The 20,508-nt window shown below is 46.3% G+C and overlaps 1 protein-coding gene across 3 annotated transcripts in view; it reads left to right on the forward strand.

Moving 5' to 3' along the window:
- The first annotated feature begins 1,277 nt into the window (after window positions 1-1,277).
- The window catches only part of SLC4A11 (solute carrier family 4 member 11), a 98,154-nt gene continuing 78,923 nt past the window's right edge, over window positions 1,278-20,508 (forward strand). For 2 of the 3 annotated variants that reach the window (XM_075044215.1, XM_075044304.1), the window contains exons 1-2: window positions 5,105-6,278; window positions 19,284-19,334. In XM_075044215.1, the coding sequence (XP_074900316.1) occupies window positions 6,053-6,278; window positions 19,284-19,334 (277 nt within the window). In that variant the 5' untranslated portion in view covers window positions 5,105-6,052. Of the gene's footprint in view, window positions 1,903-5,104; window positions 6,279-19,283; window positions 19,335-20,508 lie in introns of those variants that run through there. The other variant, XM_075044380.1, reaches the window with a different exon arrangement.

Raw genomic sequence — 20,508 nt, forward strand, 5'->3', positions numbered from 1 at the left:
ACCCTTGTGGGAGACTTGTATGAAATACAGTCCTGCAAAGCTGTCCTTGCATGCTCTCGCATGTATTCCCATAGTCCACTTCTTTCAGGAGGAGCTGGCAAGGTCAGCACGTGAGAGACTGGGCTCCCATCATCTCATGTAACTGGATGCTACACGTTCAACTTGTGCAAGGAGTTAGCTGTTGTATTAAATGTGTACAGTTTAAACCATTACAACAAGTATTAACTTCTGCAATGTATGCATCTTCTAAGGCAACATAACCGGATTAAAACCAGATCTCCCCACTCTTCCCGTGATGATTTTTGGGTGGGAATGGGTTTCTCTTGTGAGCTGAAGGAAATGGTGCTTAGCATTTGGAACTGGAAAACGAGCTGATTCCTTGGAATTAATCTAGGTGCTAAATAAGGATGAATGTTCTTTTCTCCAGCACTTGCTGGATCTATACAGCAGTTTAAGCCTTCAAGTCTTGGCAAGGGGTTTCCCACCTCCAGCTGGAACAGTGTCAAATGGTTTTCTAGGTGTGTTTTTCTGGATGTGGTTTGCCGATTTAGAGGATAGAGAAGGTTCACAATGGATATGCTGCCTTGAGACCAAGATCTGTAGCAATCAAAAGCTAAGATGTCTTTAAGACTTCTTTAAACCCCCTTTACCCCTAACTTCCAAATTTCCCAAACTGCTTGCTGCAGCTGGATCAGCTCAGAATCTTCTGGAAGAATGAAAGATTTGGAAATGGAGAAGCAAAACAGTCCAACTCCAGCCTTTATGGTAGTATAGGTGTTTATCCTAATATGACACTGTATACACACTGGAGAAAATGCAAATATCCTCTTGCCAGGCTCTAATTGCTACCTTGCTTTTATTTCAGCAGAGGAGTGTTAAGCTTCATTCATCACTTCCCCGGCTGCTTTGTGTTCAGTGCTCTTGGTGTCGGTACCTACCTCGGTCTGGGGAGAGTGATTTGAGCAAGGAAGCAAAAAAAAAAAACCACCAAGGCTTGCTCAGGTTGTGAGCAAACAAGGTAGCAGCAGCTGGGGAAAACTCACCAAACAAAAAAGGGGCAATGTTTGTAGGAACTTAAGAAATGTGCCCGTTTTTTCTTAAAGGAAAAGCTGCAGGTTGGGGAGCATCACTCTGCACCTGCTTTTAAAAACTTTGTTGTTGTTGCTGCTTGATTTGGTCAAGAAACTCGAGGTACGTCAGTGTGTTGTGCCTGGGGGATTTCTTTTGAGTCCCAGCTGGCTGCTTTTGACTCAAACGTGTCTGTGCCAGGTTATTTCAGAGGAAGTTCCGAAGGGGCAGAGAAAACCAGTCCGGATGATGGGACCCTGTGGCGTACATCAGCACGCTTCACGGGAGAAGCAAGACTTGTCAGCTCGATGCTTTTTCCCAGCTCTGAAGTTGTTAGCAGCATCTCACCTGCCAATGCTTCTAGTAGCCTGGCGTCCCTAGAAAAGTGAAAACAGACTTCTCTTTTTTTTTTTTTTTTTTTTTTTTTTTTTTTTAAATGAAGCGACGAGCCTCAATGTAGGTGCGCTGGCAGGGGCTGCGGGGCGGGCGCTAGGACCCGGGCGGGGGTGTGACACCGCTCCGTCCCTTCCCCTCCCAGCCCGCACTCCTGCACGGCGAGTTGGGTTTATTTATTTATATACAATTTTTTTTTTTTTTTAGCTGAGCTGTCTCTCCTGTTTAGGTTTTGTGGGTTTTTTAGTTTGGTGGGGGTTCGGGGGGTTTGGTTTTTTTTGTTTGGCGGAGGTGGGGGGGGGGGGCGAGGAAAAGAAATAAATCAATAGAAACCCCTCGAAACCACAAGAAAGCCCGAAAAGTGTCGAAATGAAGACGGGATGAGAGGAAAAACCGAGGCAGCCATGGCAGCGAGACGGGTGTTTCACCTCCAGCCATGCGGTGAGAGGCAACGCTGGCAGGAGCCCGGCGGGGTGGGGGGGCACAAGTGTGATGAGTTTCGTCGGCGCTTTGCGGGGGGTCTCAGCTTTGCCTTTTTTGCAGGAGAAGAGGGGTCGGGGTTGGCGATGGGATGCGATGAAGAGGAGGGTGGTCTGGAGGGGGGATGAGTATGTATTCTGCTTTCCCTTCTTTGGGGAGTGGGGGTGCAGAATTCTGGGAGATCTCGGGGTTTGCATCATTGCTCAAGGGGTTTTGTGGGTGGTCTGCGGGGAGGTGGTGACCCCCCCCCCCCCAAAAAAAAAAAAAAATCTTGGGCTCCTTGGGCAGCAGTGGGATGTTGCAGCCCAGGGAGCGCAGATGCAGCGTGGAAGAAGTACCAGGGGATGAAGGAGCGATGGCAGCTTCGTGGCTGCTTGTTCTGGGGGTGTTTTTTCCCCTTACACCTCCCTTCTGGTGCTTGTTTCTACCTAATTATTGTTTCTACCTAATTAAGGGAGGAGGGCACGAGGTGGTGGTTAGCTCCACTCCGGCGCTTTGCTTGCGGATGCGGTTGCCTGACTTCATGTTGATAATGGTGTAAAAGCTGCAATAAAAAGGAGAAAAAAAAAAAAAAGGTGAAACTATATGGCTCAAGCTGAACTAGTGTAAAGGGCTTGGGCAGGGGTGTGCGTTGGCAAAACCCCCCACGATGCGGGTTGTTTTGCAAGGCGGGGAGAGGATGTGTTTAAATGTATTTTGTGATTTACCCTAAACTTTAAAAGTTTTTTTTTCTGAAGCTCTTTCCCCCCCCCCCCGCCTTACCAAAGGAAGCACTTCCTTAATCAGCATGGCTGCGTTAGCGCTGGTTTTGACACTAAATTAAATGACAGGGACTTGGGTTCGTGTAGGAAAGTTTTTGTTCTGGAGTAAAAGCAACTGTAGGTGGCACAACAGCTTTGCTGCCCGCAAAACAGCGAGCGGGAGGTTGGTCCTCAAACTTCTGAGGATCTCTTCTTGAGGAGGATTGTGCCCTTGTTGGTTTGGGTTTTTCCCCCCCTCCTCTCGGTTTAATTAAAGTTTGCTTCAGATCTGATGTTCTTCCTCAAAGCTGCTGGTTTTCATGTCCAGGACTGTCATTCTTCTTGAGACCTGATGGTGCAGACTGGCTGTCCATCAGGAATGTGCATGTCAACAATCTACTGGGAACATAAAACTTTTTTTTCCCCAAGTTGTTGCAGTGTGCAATGTTTGCAGGACTTCTCGTGTGGGTTTTTTCTAGGTGTGAACATAGCCTTGTCCCTCCCTTGAGGAGTTATAGCCCCTCAAATGCTGAAGCGTGGGATAAACTGCTTGACCCAGGGCTGGATAAATCCAGTGGTATTTCAGCTTTCTCACCTGGGTTGCTGTTGTTGGTTTTGTGGCTTGTTTTTTTTTCTTTTTGGAGGCTGGAAGGAAACAGTGATGCAACTCTTGAGTCCTGTCTACGCTGCGACCTCAGTCATTGCAACCACCCCGTGAGCCGCGCGTCGCCGTTTCCCTGCTATAATCGAGATGTGTTGGCTAATCCATCTCCGTCGGAGCCCTCTAGTTTTGAAATATCTGTGGCTTTTATACAGTTACCACTCTGTAAGAATTATGTACCGCAGAGGAAGTTTCTCTCCGGCTCTCATGTTGTTCCTTGGCAATTGGAATGCTTCAGCTTGTTTAAATGAAGGCAGCTAAAAATACAAGTTGGGCTTTTAAGTGGAGCACTTGCTTGGCTCCCCCAGTGGTATAAGATATCTGTATGTGAACTCATAGTGCCTTGACTTCTAGTAAAGCTATAGTAAATCATTTAAGGCTGTAAACAGTTGTGACAGCAAGCTTTTGTTTTTATGTTGAGTCAATGTGGGGAAAAAAAGATGTCCTGGTTTGAAAAGCACAAGTATTTGAAATGGAAGTTTGCTATATTGTCTTCAAGTGTCAGTGAAAAATTTGATACTTCTTGCAGAAGGGAGCTTGAGGGTAGCTGCAAAGTTGGGGTTTTTTAGTCCACAGTTGGCCGACTTAGCCTGGTGCCGTTTTATTTGCCTCAATAAGACTAAAAACTCAAACCTTGTCCCTGCGGAACCACAGCGATGCACCGCATATGTACTGTATGCCTGAAGACATGTGCTAAATCACATCACCTGAGGGGAAAGCTGCTGTTCTTTTTAGTGAGTAATTCTGATGCTGTGATCTAGGTGTCTCTGGGAAGCCACAGTGATTGCTATCCCAGAGCTTTCTATTGCTGTAGTTTGGGTGGCAACTGAGTTACCTCTGCCTAATGCAAAACCACTTTTAGAAAAGTCCTGTTTCCTTATGTAGGATTTCTCTGGGAGTAAACAACTCTGGGACACTGTAATGACTCATCATCATGAAACTGTCATCTACCCTCGAAATATGCAAATTACTGCCAGACACACCAGCAGATATCCAGCATATGTTAAATCCACGCTACCTTTGCCGCTGGCAGCAGCTGAGGCATGGCGTGGTGCCGTCGCTGCCGAAGGGGGTTAAGGAGTCCACTGTGAAGGATGCGGCGCAGTAAGGTTAAAAACTGGGAATGCTGAGGCCATTCCTTGAAGTTTGTGCTAATTTGAGTTTGAGCAGTGTTTTGTGATTGTGAAGTCTGCAAAGCAGCTCCTTCAGGAGTTTGTGCTGGGACCTGGTGAAACTGAAAAACTCTTTTTTTTTTTTTTTTTTTAATGTAATATAACTTTCTAAATATGATCTAGTATAAGCTCCCCGTAAAGCCTTTCTGCAGAGCATGGTGACATGCTGTCCTGGAGCAGAGCACTGCAGGCTTCTGCATCTGTCAGTGCTGGCTTTGATATCAAAGCACTTAGCTGTCACTTATAACTTCATGGGTTTTTCTATTTCCCCTTTCTAAATTCATCCCTGGCTCTGACTTGCAATTTAAAAAAAGAAAAAGCAGTACGAAGGGCTTCAGTCTAACTCTGTTCTTGAAGAAGGGTCTGCAAGCTCTGATGGACCCATGGGAGCTGTGATTTGGGTAGGGCACGGAGAGAATAGACTCTGATTTCATTCCTCATAAATGTCCTGCTGAGAAACTGCAAGAAGATGGGAAGAAAAGCATGAAAACCTGACACAAGCTACCGGAGTGGGTAACACTGACTTTATACTTGTGTTAAGCAGGAACTTTCTTCCCCACGGGCGCTCTTCAGCTCCCGAAGTTTGAAGGACCTGATAGAAACCGCAGTAGAAGGGCTCATGGGGTCATCCCTGCAGCCATACCATGGTGGGATGGATGGATGGAGACTAGTGACAATGTGGGCTGTGGCAGGGGCAAAAACTCTGATTTGAAGCTGGTGGAGACATGATGGCAGCTGGTCAGCGCTTGGAGCTGGGCAACCTTTGTTTCGAGATGCTGCGGGTGGGTTTTGAAGAGCAAAGCGATGGAGTGAGTTATTACTGGGTGCTACCTGCTCACGGGGGCAGATAAAGAGTGGAAAACTAGGAGGATGGGGTAATCTGGGGGCTGAGGATGAAGTGGCCTTCCTCCCCTTTTGGTGTTGGGGCAGGTGCTGGCACCCTGCAGCGGTGGGAGCTGTTACTTGGGCTCACCCCTCTGGGGAAAAAAGCACCGCACGGAGCACAGGGTCGGGCATCAGGTTTATTCTCCTTTTCCTCTCACCCGCTGCCATCTCCTTCTCCAGGAGTTAAACGCCTCTTCCCCCTGCTCTGAGCCTAATTGAGTCCCCAGGGTTTAACACGCGTGTGTTTGTTTTATTCAACGTGTTGGCTGTTCCCACCGGAACAGGCTGATTTTTATTTTTTTTTTAGGGATCGGGCTTTTTTTTTTTGCTTATTGTGCACAACGAGCTACTGCACAAGATATTCGTTGGGGGGGGAGGAACTGTAGTAATGCCAATACTTCTTGAATATTATAAACCTGGCTTATCAGCCCGACGCAGAGCTGGAATTTGTCTCTTCCTGTGCTGCATCTCTGCTTTCTGAGAGGGGCGTTTAAATACAGGCTGGAGACGCAGCCTTTCCAGTGTGCTCTGCTGGGCTGTGACAGCAGCAGCGGGGCTGCTTGAGCAGCTTTTTCTTTTTCTTTATTTTTTTTTTTTTTGCACTAATTCCTCTCCAAAAAGAAACTTCTCGGGGAGAAGGCTCCTGAGACTGCATGTCCCAACAGTACCCGCTGAAGGAGGTGAAGGCAGACAAGGTTTGCTTCGTACCTGGCTCTCCTCTCTTCTCTGTCCTCATGGAGCCGGCTTCTTTTTGTTACCCCCGGCTCACCTTTCTCCGCTCGCCCTATGGCCAGTTCGGGGCAAGCGCTGGCTCTTCGCAGGATTTGGCCCCGTGGCCGCAACGTTTGGTGACGCAGAGGTGGACCGGGCCAGTGGACGGTGCGTGACCGGGGACGAAAGGGTTGGGGACCGCAGAGGGGTGGTATATGGGGTAGCAGAGAAGCCCCCCGAGATTTCGGGGGGTGGCTTTGGAGATGGTGGGTGAAGAGGGAGGCAACGCAGGTGGATGCGTTGGCGTGGTTGTGTTGATGCACCTTCTTCTCGGACCTCTCCTGGTGGTGTTTGCTTGGCCGCCGTCATCTCCACCAAGGTCCCTGCTACACCCTCGCACCCAGGCAGGCTGGCCAGGGAGAGCTGATAAACAACCTCAGCATGGAAAAAAAAAATAAAAATAGAAACTGATCTTAGCCAGTCTTTTGTTTCATAAGCTCGTTCGCTTGCTGAAATGAATCCGGCAGTGTTTGAAACCTGAAATACCTGCTGGAGGCTAGGCGGGCTCGTTTCACCTTTAGGGTTGTGATGCTGTCAGCTCTGTCCTTTAAACTGTTATTAAAGGTATCAAGTGTGGGTATAGGGGAAGGTATTAAGATTCTCTATATTGCAGATTTGTCTCACTATAAGGAAGTACCTTAAACGTGTCAGCTTGGTTCAAAATTTTACATGCTGCTTTACCCCAAAGAATCTGTATGGGGAATCTGAGTAACTCCTGCTGGTTTAGGAGCTGAGCTCTGCTGTAAGTGCTGATCCCGAGGACAGCAGTCCTGACTTTCTGTAAAACTTTTTTGGGGAAGGTATTGGGCTTGATGAGATGAGGTCCTGAGCAGGCTGATTTAGCTTTGAAGGTGGTCCAGCAAGGAGCAGGGCTAGAGACCTCCAAGCTTCTCTTCCATCCTCAAATACTTTACGAACCGTGGTGTACTTCCTTTACATCCTCTTAACAGTCTGAATATGATGCGCCGTACCTGGGAAAGCTCGTCAGGTGGCATGCAAAAAAAAAAAAAAATATGGAGGAGACTGGATGAGCAGTCTCGGCAGAGAAAATGCGTAGGAGGTGTTTAAAAACATGCATTGCCTGTGGTTTCATGCAGTGGAAACAAGTCTGTAGCAGGGACTGAGAACGGGGGTATGTGGCTCTGACTGAAGCCCTCTGCTAAAAGTGATGCCTCTCCCGAGCCGTGCCCTGCCTTGCCTTGCTTTGCGCTGGGAAACATTTGCTGCCTCCTGGTAAATATGATCGCTGAGAAATTTTTACTTAAGTCACGGTAATTGTCAGAGTTACTGTAGGGGAGTGACCCAGTCTTGCCAGCATTTGGATAACTCGCTGTTTGTTTCTGTCTTTTTCTTTTTTTTAAGGGTTCTGCCTTTTCTAAGGCTGGATTGATGTTGCTTTGGGGAGCTAGGGTTTTTTCCTTTTTTTTTTTTTTTTTTCTTTTTGGCTAGCATAGATCATTCCTCTGGGCTTTAAATATCCAGCTGGGGGAGACTTGGCTTATTGTTATGAAAATCTGAAATTGTAAGGAAAGTGAAGGAGTAGAATAGGCTGGAGGAGGGGGGAGAGGATGTGGCATCTTCCCTCCAAAGCTTTTTAGGCACTGCGTGGTCGAGCGCTGGGCAGGCAGGCTTGGATATAAGTCTCCTCGGATGAGGTGAGGTCTCTTCAGCTCTATTTTCTGCAACTTGCTGTTAGAACACAGACTTACTGCCCTGTTTCTCATTCCCTTATGCAGGCTCCTCGTTGCATGCACGCGTTAACCCTTGTGCTGCTGCTGAACTGTCATGCCGGGTGGCGTGGAAAACCCATCAGAGCTCAGCCCTGCAACTGGGCAGGCACCGTGCTCGCAGAGCTCAGCAGCTATATCTTTAAGAAATTTTGTTATCTACTTCTCAGCAGCAGGGTGTTTTCTTTTTTCCCTCCCTCTCTTCTTCCTGCATCTTCACATCCTCTTGTTTTCCCTGTACTTCTGCCTGTAAGGTACAGTGTCTTCTCACTTCAGTTAAGCCTGGCTGCCACAAAGCTTTTCTTTTTTTTTTTTTTTTTTTTTTTTAAGGAGGCACACAGGCTTTCTCCGTACAGCATCCAGCAAAACCCTCCCGCTCCGAAGCGCAGGGTCACTTTAATTCTTCTATTTTTCCTCCTTGCTACCAAAGGCAAATAGCTCCGAGAGGCAGGGAGATCTGGGTGGCTGGAGGAGACAACCCAAAACCCAGCCTCGGAGGGGCCGCGGCGGCATGCGGAGCGATGCTTCGTAGGCGCGAAGTTAGCGGCACGCCGGCATCGCTGCTCCGGTTGGGAGAACTGGGTTGGAAGTGCCCATCTGGGAGCTAATGGGTCCCGCTCTCACTCCACCCATTCGCCACTTGCCAATTGGAAGTGAGGGAGAGAGATGCTCTGGATGGATTAATATTGGAGCCATTGAAAAAGCACGAGCCATTGCTGCCTCGGCCACCTGAGCGAAGCGGCATTTGGGAACACGAGTGTGGTGGTGGCTCAGGGGGAGCAGCCGGGAGGGGAGCGGAGGCTGTTTGAACAGCATCTCTATTAAAGAAGTAGTGCAGGTAAGTTGTGGTCTTCAAAAAAACAACAAAAAAAACCCCCAAACCCCAAACTGAAGCACTACTGTTGCTGGGCGATGCATTTGGACAGGAAATCTAGAAAACCAGCTCTGCCAGCTCTTTAATTATTAAATTCACTAAAGTAAGGCAGTACTTGATGTATTTTTCAATGGGCTTTGCTGCTTAGTGATGATATCTATTGCCTGTGCCGGATGTCTCTGTGCTGTTGTGTTTAAGGATGGAGAATACCTTTTGAATTTAATTTACATTAACCAGAGTGCTACCTTTCAGGGTTTGAATTTAGTTTCAAGATATGCATGGGGAGATGAGCACAACAGATCTTACCTGTTCTGGTTTTTCTCTAATTAATGCTAAAACATCCTAACAGCCTGTCTGCGAGGCTTTACATACTGATGTTTCACATGGGGAAAGTGGAGTGCTGAGTGAAAACAAAATGCATACATGTAATCTGTCTAAAATGCTAGCAAACATCATCCTTGTTGCTGTAGCCATGGAAGCCATGTAGACGAACCATAAACAGTGTCCTAATGAATAACACTCTATCACGGATTGTCAGTCTGCAATTATTTCACCACCGGACCGGGGCATTTTTATTTTGGGTTGATGATGGACAGCAAAATCAGACCTGGTGCTGCTGGCTCTCCCCCCCGACCCGTGGTGGTGTCGCTGCTGTTGTTTCGTGGTTCCTCGACATAGAAACTGTATGAGGTGATTTGTATTAGCCTGCCAAGCCTGTCGTGATCCAAAATCCCCGTTTTGGGGGGGATGATTGAGGCTGCGGAGGGCAGCTGGGCTGCCATTTGGGTGTCCTTTGGACTCTTTTCACTTTGAATGGCAGGGGGGAGGTTTTTCGTTCTGTGTCTTGGCTGGAACCACAGCTGAAAATGTGTTTGGTGATCAGGTGGCTGGGTTCACTGCTCTACTTCTGTGTCTTTCCATGTTTCCAGTACAGATCTCATTTTTGACCTAACTTCTGGTTTTGTGTGAATTAGAGCTGGTCTCCTGTTCCATCCAGATGCCTTTTGAGGGGGATGTGTGGGAAGGGGTGCAAAAGCTTGGTCCAGCCGCTGCTGCTTCTTTAGCAGCTGTTTTCATCTCTGGTGGCAGTAAGATAGAGGATGAGAACTTTATAGCAACATACTTTGTTCTAAAACATGATGCTGGTACCCTGGGGGGATGCGATAGTGTGAAACTGGTGGTGTTGGAGCATCTCTTCCACCTAACCCCAAAGAAGAGGTCTTATAGTTATTAGTTTACACCTTGCTGCTGCTTAATTTAACACGGTTGAACCGCTGCAGGGAGCCGCTCCCTTCCTCTGAATAGCCACAAGCAAGTGAAATGTTGATAGACTGTCTCTTAAGTATTTTTGCATGTTTTACACAGTACCATTGCAGATAAGTGGCAGGTGGTGGCCTCTGGAAGACCTGCCTGTACAAGGAAAGCATTTCAGCAAAGAAAAATCTCGGGTCCCTTTTTGAATCCACATTCAACCCTGACCAAGATTTGGGGCCAGTATCTTTTTTTTTTTTTTTTGATTAAGACTTATGAGGTTTTTGATAGGGCCCTGCAAGTGAAAGAGCTGTCTGAAAAGCTGTCAGTAAGAGTTAATGCTTTCTAAATTATTTAAATGTTTCAGGAAAAGTCTACTGAAAAGCCTCAACTGGTCTGTTCTTGGGCCTTTGCCAGCTTGTGGGATCTCTGGAGGTATTTGCTTTCGCTCCTCTCCATGTAGCACTTATGCAAGAAATCCTTGCAAGTCTTAAATCACTTATTTTTTTCAGAGGGGCCAACAAAATGAAATGTCCCCCTTCAACCTGGGGGGAAAAAAAAAAGGGCAAACAGCCCAAATTCTCTGTCCACCAGCCAAATCCCAAAGTGTCGTCGTTCCCCTCCTTCTCAGCTTGTCCTGCTCACCTACAAAATGCTGGCCAAGAAACCCGGTTGAGGAGGAAAAGAGATCCTGTTAGCAAAGCAGCTGGATGGCTCTCAATTTACAGGGTCGCTTCCTCTTGCAGCTCACCTCTGGGAGGCACCCTTGGATATTAATTGCTCGGGTGGGCTAAATTGTGATGAGTCAATCTGGACAGCCTGGTGCTGCTGGTAAATCCAAGCACTGCTGACACCAACCTTTAGTGTGCATGGGGTGTTGTTGGTTTTTTTTTTGGGGGGGGGGGTCATCTGGTAGCTGTCACTGCTGCAGCCAGTGATCTTCTATGAGATGGTTTTATTGCGATGGGTGTTCTGGAGGAAGATGGGGAGGGGGTGAAGAGCGGAATTGTTCAATGCAGTGAGGAAAATGCTTTTAAAGCAGACATGTCTGATCCCTGAGCTTGTGTGTGGGTGTGTGTTTGCCTGGGACTGAGCAGACAGGAGGATGCTTCCTGCTTTATTCTTTCAATATGATGCTTTCTACTTTCATAGCCAGCAACTGTGAAAATTGGTTCGGGGGTTTTGTTTACCAGGGTGACCGTGGCATGCTGTAAGACCTCTTCACACCATTTCCCTTCATCAGAAGAATATCCAGCTCCTTGCATATAATCCCTGATTCAATACTTTAGTGCCTGCTGAGCCATGAAGGTATAAAGTTGTGTTTTCTGCCTGGATTGGGACTAGCATGATGGTTGCACTGTGATGGAGGATGCTGTTTAGATAGATCTATGGAGCAAAGCTTTTTGTCCAAGTGACTAACGCACCATCGATAGCCTGGGAAATGTCAGAGGGCTTGTTGCGTCCTCCAAAAATCAGAGAAATGGAACACTTCCCAGGAGTGTTAGAGATGTTTAGTTTTGGTAATCCAGACCTCTTCGTCCTAAAAAAACAGGAATTTTGGGGGAAATGAAACCCTTGTGGGAAGCAATGAGGTGGCGAAAATCTTTTAGGGTTACTTCTACTAGGGGGGCAGAGGAGACAAGTGATGCATCTACGCAATTCTGTGGCAAGAAGAGTATGTTAAACATACGTAACTTTTTAAAAGTGTTCTTTGCTAACAGAAACATCCTCTCCTGTAGGGATTGCTAGAGGACTTGGCTGTCTCTACACATAAGGAGGGCAAACTTGTGTCCCTGCAGGTCTGAGTCTCTTGGCTAAAGCAGCAATTTACCATTGGATTGGGCTACTTAAAAGCACCTTCCTTCTTGGTGTCTGCTCTGGCCAATGCTTTCTTATTTTCTAAAAACCTTACCAAGGTGAAGGGATTTGGAGTAGATTTAAATCTTCCTGGGTCACGGATGTCTTCTAGACTGTTTTCAAGACCTCAAAAGTTCACTTCTTGTAGGCGTTTGTGTGCAGACGATGTTTTAATCAACCCATTTAGGTAAAGGTCTCCAACAAAAGTCCCTGCTTTATTACAAAGTGGTGCCAACGCCTGCTGGTACACCGTACTGCTGTCTGCATTAAACCTCTAGGCATGCCACGTGGGGACGAGTCCCTCATCTGTTCTTTGGTGTCTGGCTGTGTTTTTCAAAGGCTTGACGGCTTCATGAGGAGGAGGATAAGCTGAGAAGAAAAGCGTGGGGCAGCAGTGCAGAAGGGGAACGTAAATAGAGGCGAGTCTGCCCTTTCCGTGGGTACTGGCTGGAGCGTGCCCTTAGGCTTTCACTGTGACTGGTACGTTGCTAACTCTTTAAAAAGTGCTGGAGAAAGCAGTATTAGGAAGGTATTTAGACATGTGCGATGGGCATGTGGATATAACTGGGGGGAGCAGGAACACAGCTGGTCCGTGGTGGAGCTGGGTAGCTTGTTGTAAGGGCTGTGCATAGCCCTTCCCTGCAGCTATGCCACTGGGATGAATAAAGGGTAAGTTGAGGAGGGATAGGGCTCTGGTGTGCCTTGTGAAACAAAGTTTTATCCCCCTCAGGCTCTTCTGGGGATGAAATGTGGATGGATGTGTGTCCGTGCTGAGAAAGCACGTGTGGTACTTGCAAGGGGAGCGAGGCTGTAAAGCTGCAGTGAAGAAGAGTCCTTTAGTTGATCTTGACTCTTATGCCTTCAAGATAAAACTCCCTGGAACACAGCAGTGCTGGTATTTCCCATTTAATGACTTACAAAAGGGTTTTTTTACCCCTCTTGAGTTTTTTTCTATTACGTTTTCCTTTGCCTCTATTGATGCAACCTCGTGCTTTTTGGGGAAAGGTCTACATTTGGGCTTGCCACAGGCAGCAGTGCTCATAGACCCTATCTACCGGGCATTTTCTTGTCCAAGTATTAACAAGCATGCCTGACTTGTCTTACACTTCCTTGAATTATGGTGATTGGTTTTGAAACCCTGACTCGTGTGGTTTGTTTGGGTGGTTTTTTTTTTGTCACACCTCTTTAGGTGTAGAGAAAAGCAAGTAAAATCTCAAGCTTTTGTCTTGTATGTCAATTGTTACTGCCCAGAACGGCAGCATAAGGGCGTGCTTTTCATCTCTGACTCTGCCAGTATGAGCTGTGCTTTCCCCAGTGTTTTCCAGTTGAAGTATGCAGGGCTGGGAGAAGGTATCAGCTGCTTAAGGTGCTGATCTAAGAAATGAAAAGTGGTAACTTAAGGCAAAATAGCTTTTTGCGTGCTGCTGTCCATTCATTCTTGCTGACTTGGATGGTTTTAAATAATTTGCAGCAAACATCTCCAGTAGGAGACCTTGCTGCTTGGTTCTTCCCTGAACACTGCCAAAATGGCATGTTTTAAGAGCACAAGCGATGCTCTGTGGGAGAATCCTGCAATATTGATATATTTGGAACTGATCAGCTGGTCAGTGTGATCAGATTTGCTGCCTGTTGAGCTCTTTCCGTATTCTTCTGTGGTGATGCAGTTGTGTTACAAAAGGAGTTTGAGGCTTCCTCATCCTCCTGCTGTTGAGCTCTTGCTGCATACGGAGACTTTGAAACTCTCAGTTGCAGGGTCCTGTCAGTCAATGCTCCATGTAATTAGAAAAAAAAAAGGTCCTTTCCAACAGGTTTCCCTTGGGATATTATCCCTTGTGTGTGTGGTTTTTCTCTTAAGTCAGTCTGGTTTTCTGCCACCCTAGGGTGGAGGAGGGGAGCAGCATTGTTTGGTTATTAGGTATTTGAAGCACATAAATTGGCTCTCTCCCTGCCCCAAATTGCATGAACCTGGGTGCAGCTCCCTGGTCACTTGTGCAGCTGTGGACTCCCTTGTCCTGTGATGTTAATTCACGGTGGAGCGGAGAGAACAAAGAATAAGAAGCGAGCTCAGAGTTTAATATTGAACACCAGGTCTGTTGGAGCCTCGGATAGGGCTAGCTTTGTCATCTTCCCCCAGATCTAAGCCTTAGATGAGACAATACATTTGTTCAATCTGGATTTGGCTGCAGATCTGTTTGAGGCGGTGCAACTAACTGCGATGTTACCCATCATGTAGGGAAGCTGGTATCCAACTATTTAATCAGCTTTAATGGTACTGATGGACACTTTTAGCATTGACTGAGGAACTCTTGGAAGTAGCTTGAAGTGGCCAAAACTTTGCTTCGAAGCTAAAGCCCTACATGTTATCTGGAAAGTAGATTTCTTTCCAGATAACTGGGCAGTCCAGTCTGTCACACTGAGAATTGGTAATTCCTCCTGGGAGGAAATTGGGAAAGTCTAAAGGCTTTTTCAGCTGAACAAGTGATTTTTGTTTTAACTTCTTGCTCAGAGCCTGAAGTGTTTCGCTTTATCAACTTTAAGCCAAAACACTGTATGTGCTGAGGAGTTTCAGAAATGTCCTTAAAGCTCCAGGGAAACAGTGTTGAAGGCAATGGAAACTGGGATATTGGAGGACACCCTGAGTAAAAGGTGATGAAGGTACCTAATTTTTTCTGATCAATACTTATGGGGTAACTAAATGCTCCAGATGTACAGGCTGCCTGTGTTCAGAGACAATGCAAGAGCAGCCAATAATGAAGGGGCCTGTAAATGAAAAAGTACCTTTCCAGTAACTCTTTCAAAATGGTGTTGTCTCAAAGTAAACTCCAATTAAATATCAACACTAGAACTTGGAGAGATTTACCGGAGGGAAATCATAAAAGCCAAAGTCTGCAGTACCACTTGTAGAAAGCTTGTTAGAGCTATGTTTTGCTTCAATATAAGGCATGTGCTGCAGAGGGCTGTTTACTTGGAAGATGCCAGCAGCAGAACATGGTAATCGAGTTACCGAAGTATCCAGAGAATGTGTTTTTATTCATAATCCACTAATATTGCAAGGCTCAAGAGAACTTATTACTAACCTTAAAACAAGAGAGTTAAAATGGGTTATTAGATCTGAGACACGTTTCCCACAGGAATTTAATAATGGAGGATGGCATGGTAGGGTTTTGTCTGTTTTTGTTGTTAAAGGTAAATGTAAAAATGGTAAGAATGTCAGAAATCGGGAAGTATACCGACTTCTTGTCTGCTGCTTTGCACTGTGGATCATCTGATTTGTCCTAGTCCTAAGACCAAGCACCTTAAACTACACCAAACTTTTGACTGTCCTGCCAGTTAAGAAGTAAACGTCACATACCTTCCCCTTGGTGGCTTTTGGAGTCACTGCAATTGCTTGAAAGTCGAAGGGCAGTGGCTTACTTTTGAAATCTTAAGCTGTGTTCCGGAGTCTAGAGAAATAGGCTTTGTTTTCCATTTTGCAGCACTTCAGTGCTTCAGCTCTTCACTGTTACCTTTTGGATTCAATGATCATAAAGGGATGAGAAACTAGTCAGAAGCTTTCCTTTGAAAAAGCAACGAAGTGGTGACACTTTTAATGGCTGTCCAATTTGGTCTCATCTAATAGACATCCCTGTAGGGAATAAGGTGGGGTGGCAGTAGAAACTTATTTGCTGGAGTAAAATACCTCTTAAAAATGAAGAACACTGCTTAAATTGTCCAAAGAGCTATACCACGTGCTTTTTGGCAGATAATGGAAGATGGCATCTTGTTCTGCCTTTGGAAAGGGAGAGCAATTGCGGAGTTTGCTTGTCCTTGTAGGTGTTGGATGAGAAAGCAGAGTCTGGGGAGTGGGGACATGGACCTCTCAGTGAGAGATACTAGAGGCAAGAGAGTCAATTGCGGTGTTGTGTATCTTAGCTCCTTGGGGTTAATGCTTTCTAGCTCTGTCTGCAGAAGCCTGACCTCATGTCTTGCTGAAATTGCTTTGCTTGGATTTTTTAATTGCTGAAGTCTCTGAAAGAAGAGCTGGGGGAAAGGAACTATCAGGATGGGTTTGGTGGATCTGAGGGAAGTAGCCTGCTGGTGTGGAGAGGGGGAGCTCCCACCCTGTGGTAGGTAATAAAGTGCTCCCCAGCTTGTAGGTCTTTTCCTCCAGCCTGCAAAGGCTGTGCGGGGGCTGCTTTATACTTCATGGAAACGCTTCTGCAACTTCAGGCAAACTCTGGAGCGTTGTAATGTTGATCTCTAACATATTTGGAGACTCGCATTCCTGCCCAGGCTTCCCTAAGCTAAACACTTGCATTGATTACGGCAGTGTTTTATAACTGCCCCTTGGTTGAGCTCTTTTAATTTCAAGAGTGGAGGTGAGATGGGCAGAGGAGATGCAGGTTGGTGTGTGTGCATCAGGCTGTGGGTATGTACCTTATTGCTAGAAAAAAGAGGACTCTGCCTTGCTGTCAGTTCTGCACAACTCGAACCCATTGGTCCTGTCTTCGGCAAAACGTGACTAAGGAGACGAGACCCTGGATATTGAAATCTCATCAGCCTTGTGGAAGGAGAGGCATGTGGAGCCTGCTGATACGTTTGCCTTGCTGACCAGTGCTGAGCATGCACTTAAGCACAGTCTAGCTGGCCTTGTCCTTAGCTAGCATCCCATAAACACACGTTATGCTTGCTTGTCCTAAACTGATTGGGGAAATATGGGGAAGAAGGGGGCTGATGCATAAGGAGGAAAGATATTAATCGCTTTCTCTCCCAAATCTTTCTCCTTTGTTGTGCTCAGTTAAAAAATCAGGTGGATGCTGCTTTCTCTAGATTATGAGATGCAGATGATGTAGCCCCCAATTTACCCTTCCTACCTCCACTTTTGCTAATGTGTTGACCTTTAAGCTAGTCCCATAGCTCTGTGTGTGTGTCTGGACTTGTGTAAACACCCCATCACCTTTTACCGCCTGGGCATGTTACACACCATTCCTGATGTTAATGTGCGTAGCCCCTTCCGTGGGGGTTGCAACAACTTTTCAAAAGGCTCCAATGAGACTGTTTTGAAGTCTGAATCCCGTTGGTGCTATGGAACAGCTTTACGTAGGGAGAAGACAAATTACCAGGGCTGGACTTTAGCCAGGACATAATAGGGTGAACGCCTGACTTTTTTTTCTTTTTTCCCAAACGTGCCATTGCATCTTTAATTACAAGGTTAAGACCTCTGTTTTATGACTCATCTGAAAAAACAGCACCTCCAACATAATTGCCTGAGCGTGTTGCCTAGGGGACTATTGCTCATTAGTGACTCAGAGGAACGAGTGCCACCTAATGAAATGGCACTGCCTGCTGTAATACCCCAGCCTTGCCCTTTTCATGCCTAGTCCAAGCAGTGGCCAAACCAGAGTCTCCCATACAGGTGTGATGTCAACCCAGGTAATGCTGGAGTTAGAGGGTATTTCTAATGAAGAAACCAACTGACTCTGAATTCCCATTCATTAGGCATTATCAACCAGTAGAAATAGGCGTGTTCAGTTAAACAAAAAGCAAACAGTGTCTCATTTTGCCTAGTGAAGGATGAACATGTTCCTTCAGGCTCCCTCAGAAGCCATAACAGAAATGAGAAATTGATACACCATCCTGGTGGGAATGTCAGTTCCTTGGGTAATCCATCTGCCTAGGCGTATTTTGTTTGTTTCTCTGAAATACGTAAATGCAATCATTACACAATAAAAGCCTCTTTAAAAACCTTTCCTTTGATCATTAGTGTGCTAATCAGTCTGGATGGATCTTCTCCTTCCCTTCCAGGTGGTGGGAAACAATTGACTCGTGTAATGGGTGCCCCTTGGCCACTGTGCGTTTGTTCCTCCAACCCATTGTTCTGGGATGAACTCGGAACATCGTGTTTCTCTCTTGGACCAGACACTTGAATTGCCCTTGGGTTTGTGTGGGTTTTTAAATGGTCATCAGGGTGTCCCTCCAGGAACCTGTGCAGCCAAATGCTGTCTGCGCTGAAAGGAGGTCTGAGCCATGCCGGGCTGTGACAAACGTTAGGGCTGGAAGGTGCTGCCGTCACTGGTGTGACTGGTATCCGTCTGACGCGCAAAGGCTTCCGGTAGACCAGGATGAATTATGATGCTTGAAAACATGGCACACTGTAATGGGAAAAAAAAAAAGCGCATAACCTGTAAGCCAAAATTTATGGGGTAGAGAAAGGGTCTTTGGGAAACAGTCTCACACCTCAAACGAAAAGCAGGAAGCCTAATCTGTAGAACAATAAAGCAGGCAAAACCTCTTTCCTTGTTGGCCCAAATTCATCCCAGGCTTGCGTAGGTAATGTTTGATTAGCCTAATGAAGTGGGGAAAGACAGAGCAAATCTATTCCTCTTCCTGATTGCATTTTGGCTGTAAAGAAGCATATAAAGAGGCAGCACCTAGTGACAGCTTTCTAAGGGACTGCTTGGGTGACTTTTGTTCAAGGCTTGAAATAAAGAGCTCTGTTAGCTCACTGTAAAATGGGGCCACACACCTGTACAGAAAAACTGGTGCTTCTAGCCCATGCAGTCGGAACTGTCAAATACTGGTAGTATTAAGAACAGCCAGGCTGGGTTTGGGTACCAGCCTTTGATCACACCTTAAAGCAGGTGCTCCTATGCTGTTTGAACATCTCTTTGCACGGTAAACATCCAGTTTGCCAGCAGTCAATTGTAGAAGGGACTCGCTAACAGATACAGTATGTTCCGTCATGAATTGTGGGGATTCGGTCCTGGTGCTGCTGTGTTTGTGGGTTCGCTCTGGGTCGGCGTCATTTCCCATTTGTGGCTTCCTCGGGAGACCCTGTTGGTGCGGATGGTGTTTGCTGCAGGACCCCAGCTCAGGAAGCGGGCCAAGGCAGGCTACAGTGTTCTGGGGCTTATCTTCAAGTGCCAAGCACTGTTTTGGGATATCCTAGCGATTAGGAGCAGTAGAATAGGATGTGAAATCCCCTTCTCATCTAAATTAAGTTGGTTTTTCTAAATTAAACTGGCTCTTTTTATCCGAGTATAAGCTGCAACCTGGACTTCATTACAGCTTGTATTCTTTTTTTATAAAAGCCTTGTAGATGCTCAGCTTGTATTATATTTGGATGCACTTGTTCAGGTTTCATAGGTCACTGAGATGATAGTTCTTGTCCTGATCTTTAGACTTGCCGTTTTGTAGTCCCAGCCCAGGCTTAACTTTCTTCAAGCAGTGACGGTATAGGATATTCTGATAAATGCTTAAGTCAATAAACAAAAAGTTAAAGTTGCCATGTTCAGGAGAATCTGATGCCTGCAGGATTTTGGGATTGGCTTTCTGCTGTAATCCAGGTTTACAGTGAGTTTAACAGTAAGGTGAAGACATTCAGTGTCTTGATGATTCCCATGTTTCCTTTTTTCTCTCTTTTAGAGTCTCCACCAGCAGCGATGTCAAGAAATGGATACTTCTTTGAAGAGAGTGGCAAGTATTATTTGACTTCTTTGTGTATAGTATCGCCTTATTGGAGGGAGATCTGCACTTCGGGGTTAGCTGAGAACCTGAAACAGGTGATAAAAAATCCATTTAGCTTAAGCAGCGTGCGAAGACAGTCTTGCATGGTGGTTGTGTAATCTTATACTGCAAGCAGGCTCTGTGTTTTTAAATCCTGTAGATGGTCTAGATATCCAAAGCAGTAAATAATCATCTTCACGTTGTCATCAGTGACTATTCTGGGTGGCTCCTTGTTTTTCAAGTTCTTTCACGATGTTTTCCTGTAATACAGGCTGACAGGTGTATTTGCTTGTCTTTTTCCGGAGTGGAGATCATGTGTAGGTGTCAGATCCCTTTGGAGACATCCTGCCAAGAGCATCAGGCAAATGTCGGATGGCTCTGGTAAATCCATTTTTTAGCGCAAAATGCTCTCTAAGATTTTTCTTTGAAGCAAGATTGAGTTGTGGCATTTGGAAGCTCATATCATCTGCCTCAACAAAGGTGGCTGAGCTCTCAAGATATTGTGCTGATAAAGGGCCAAGGTATTGTACAGCCAAACCCAAGGTGCAGTGAAGTCCCAATGTCTCTACTAGTTTTGGAGAAATACCGTGTGTGGGGTTGTTAGGGAGAGATCATCCTGAGAGTGCAACTCAAGACCAGCCTCTTCAGGATGTAGTCTCTAAGGGCCTGGGGTTTCTTGCCCTGGAGGAGGTGGAATGCTTGGAGTATTCAGGACTTCCAAATGGTGAGAGTAGAAGCCTAAAATGCTCCATTTATTTAGGCCTGTAGATGCTTGTAGCTGTCACAAGGCTCATCTTTCTTGTTCCAGGGGGCCAAGTCTTAAGTTAACATCTGGGAAGTGGAATGTCTGCCAGATGTCAGCTGCAGTAGATCCAGCACTGCTATTGACAGTGCTTCCCTTGGCACTGGCTCGCTTGTCTTCTCTGGAAGTGTTATATGGAGCCAGTGTCTAGGAGTAAAAGGAAACTGGGAGCAAGTACTCTTATCTCTAAGGTCTTTTCTGAAGGCTGGGTTGAGTTGCAGAAGGGCAGAAATTAATGCCTGACCTCAGGGAGGTTTTCTGAGGGCACATGGGGCATGAGGTCTGGGTAGCCCAGCTCCTACCTTCCCTGGCTTGCTTGTGGCCCCTTGGGATATGGTTGGT

The sequence above is a fragment of the Buteo buteo genome, chromosome 1 (genome assembly GCF_964188355.1).
Source record: "Buteo buteo chromosome 1, bButBut1.hap1.1, whole genome shotgun sequence".
Classification (NCBI taxonomy): Eukaryota; Metazoa; Chordata; class Aves; order Accipitriformes; family Accipitridae; genus Buteo; species Buteo buteo.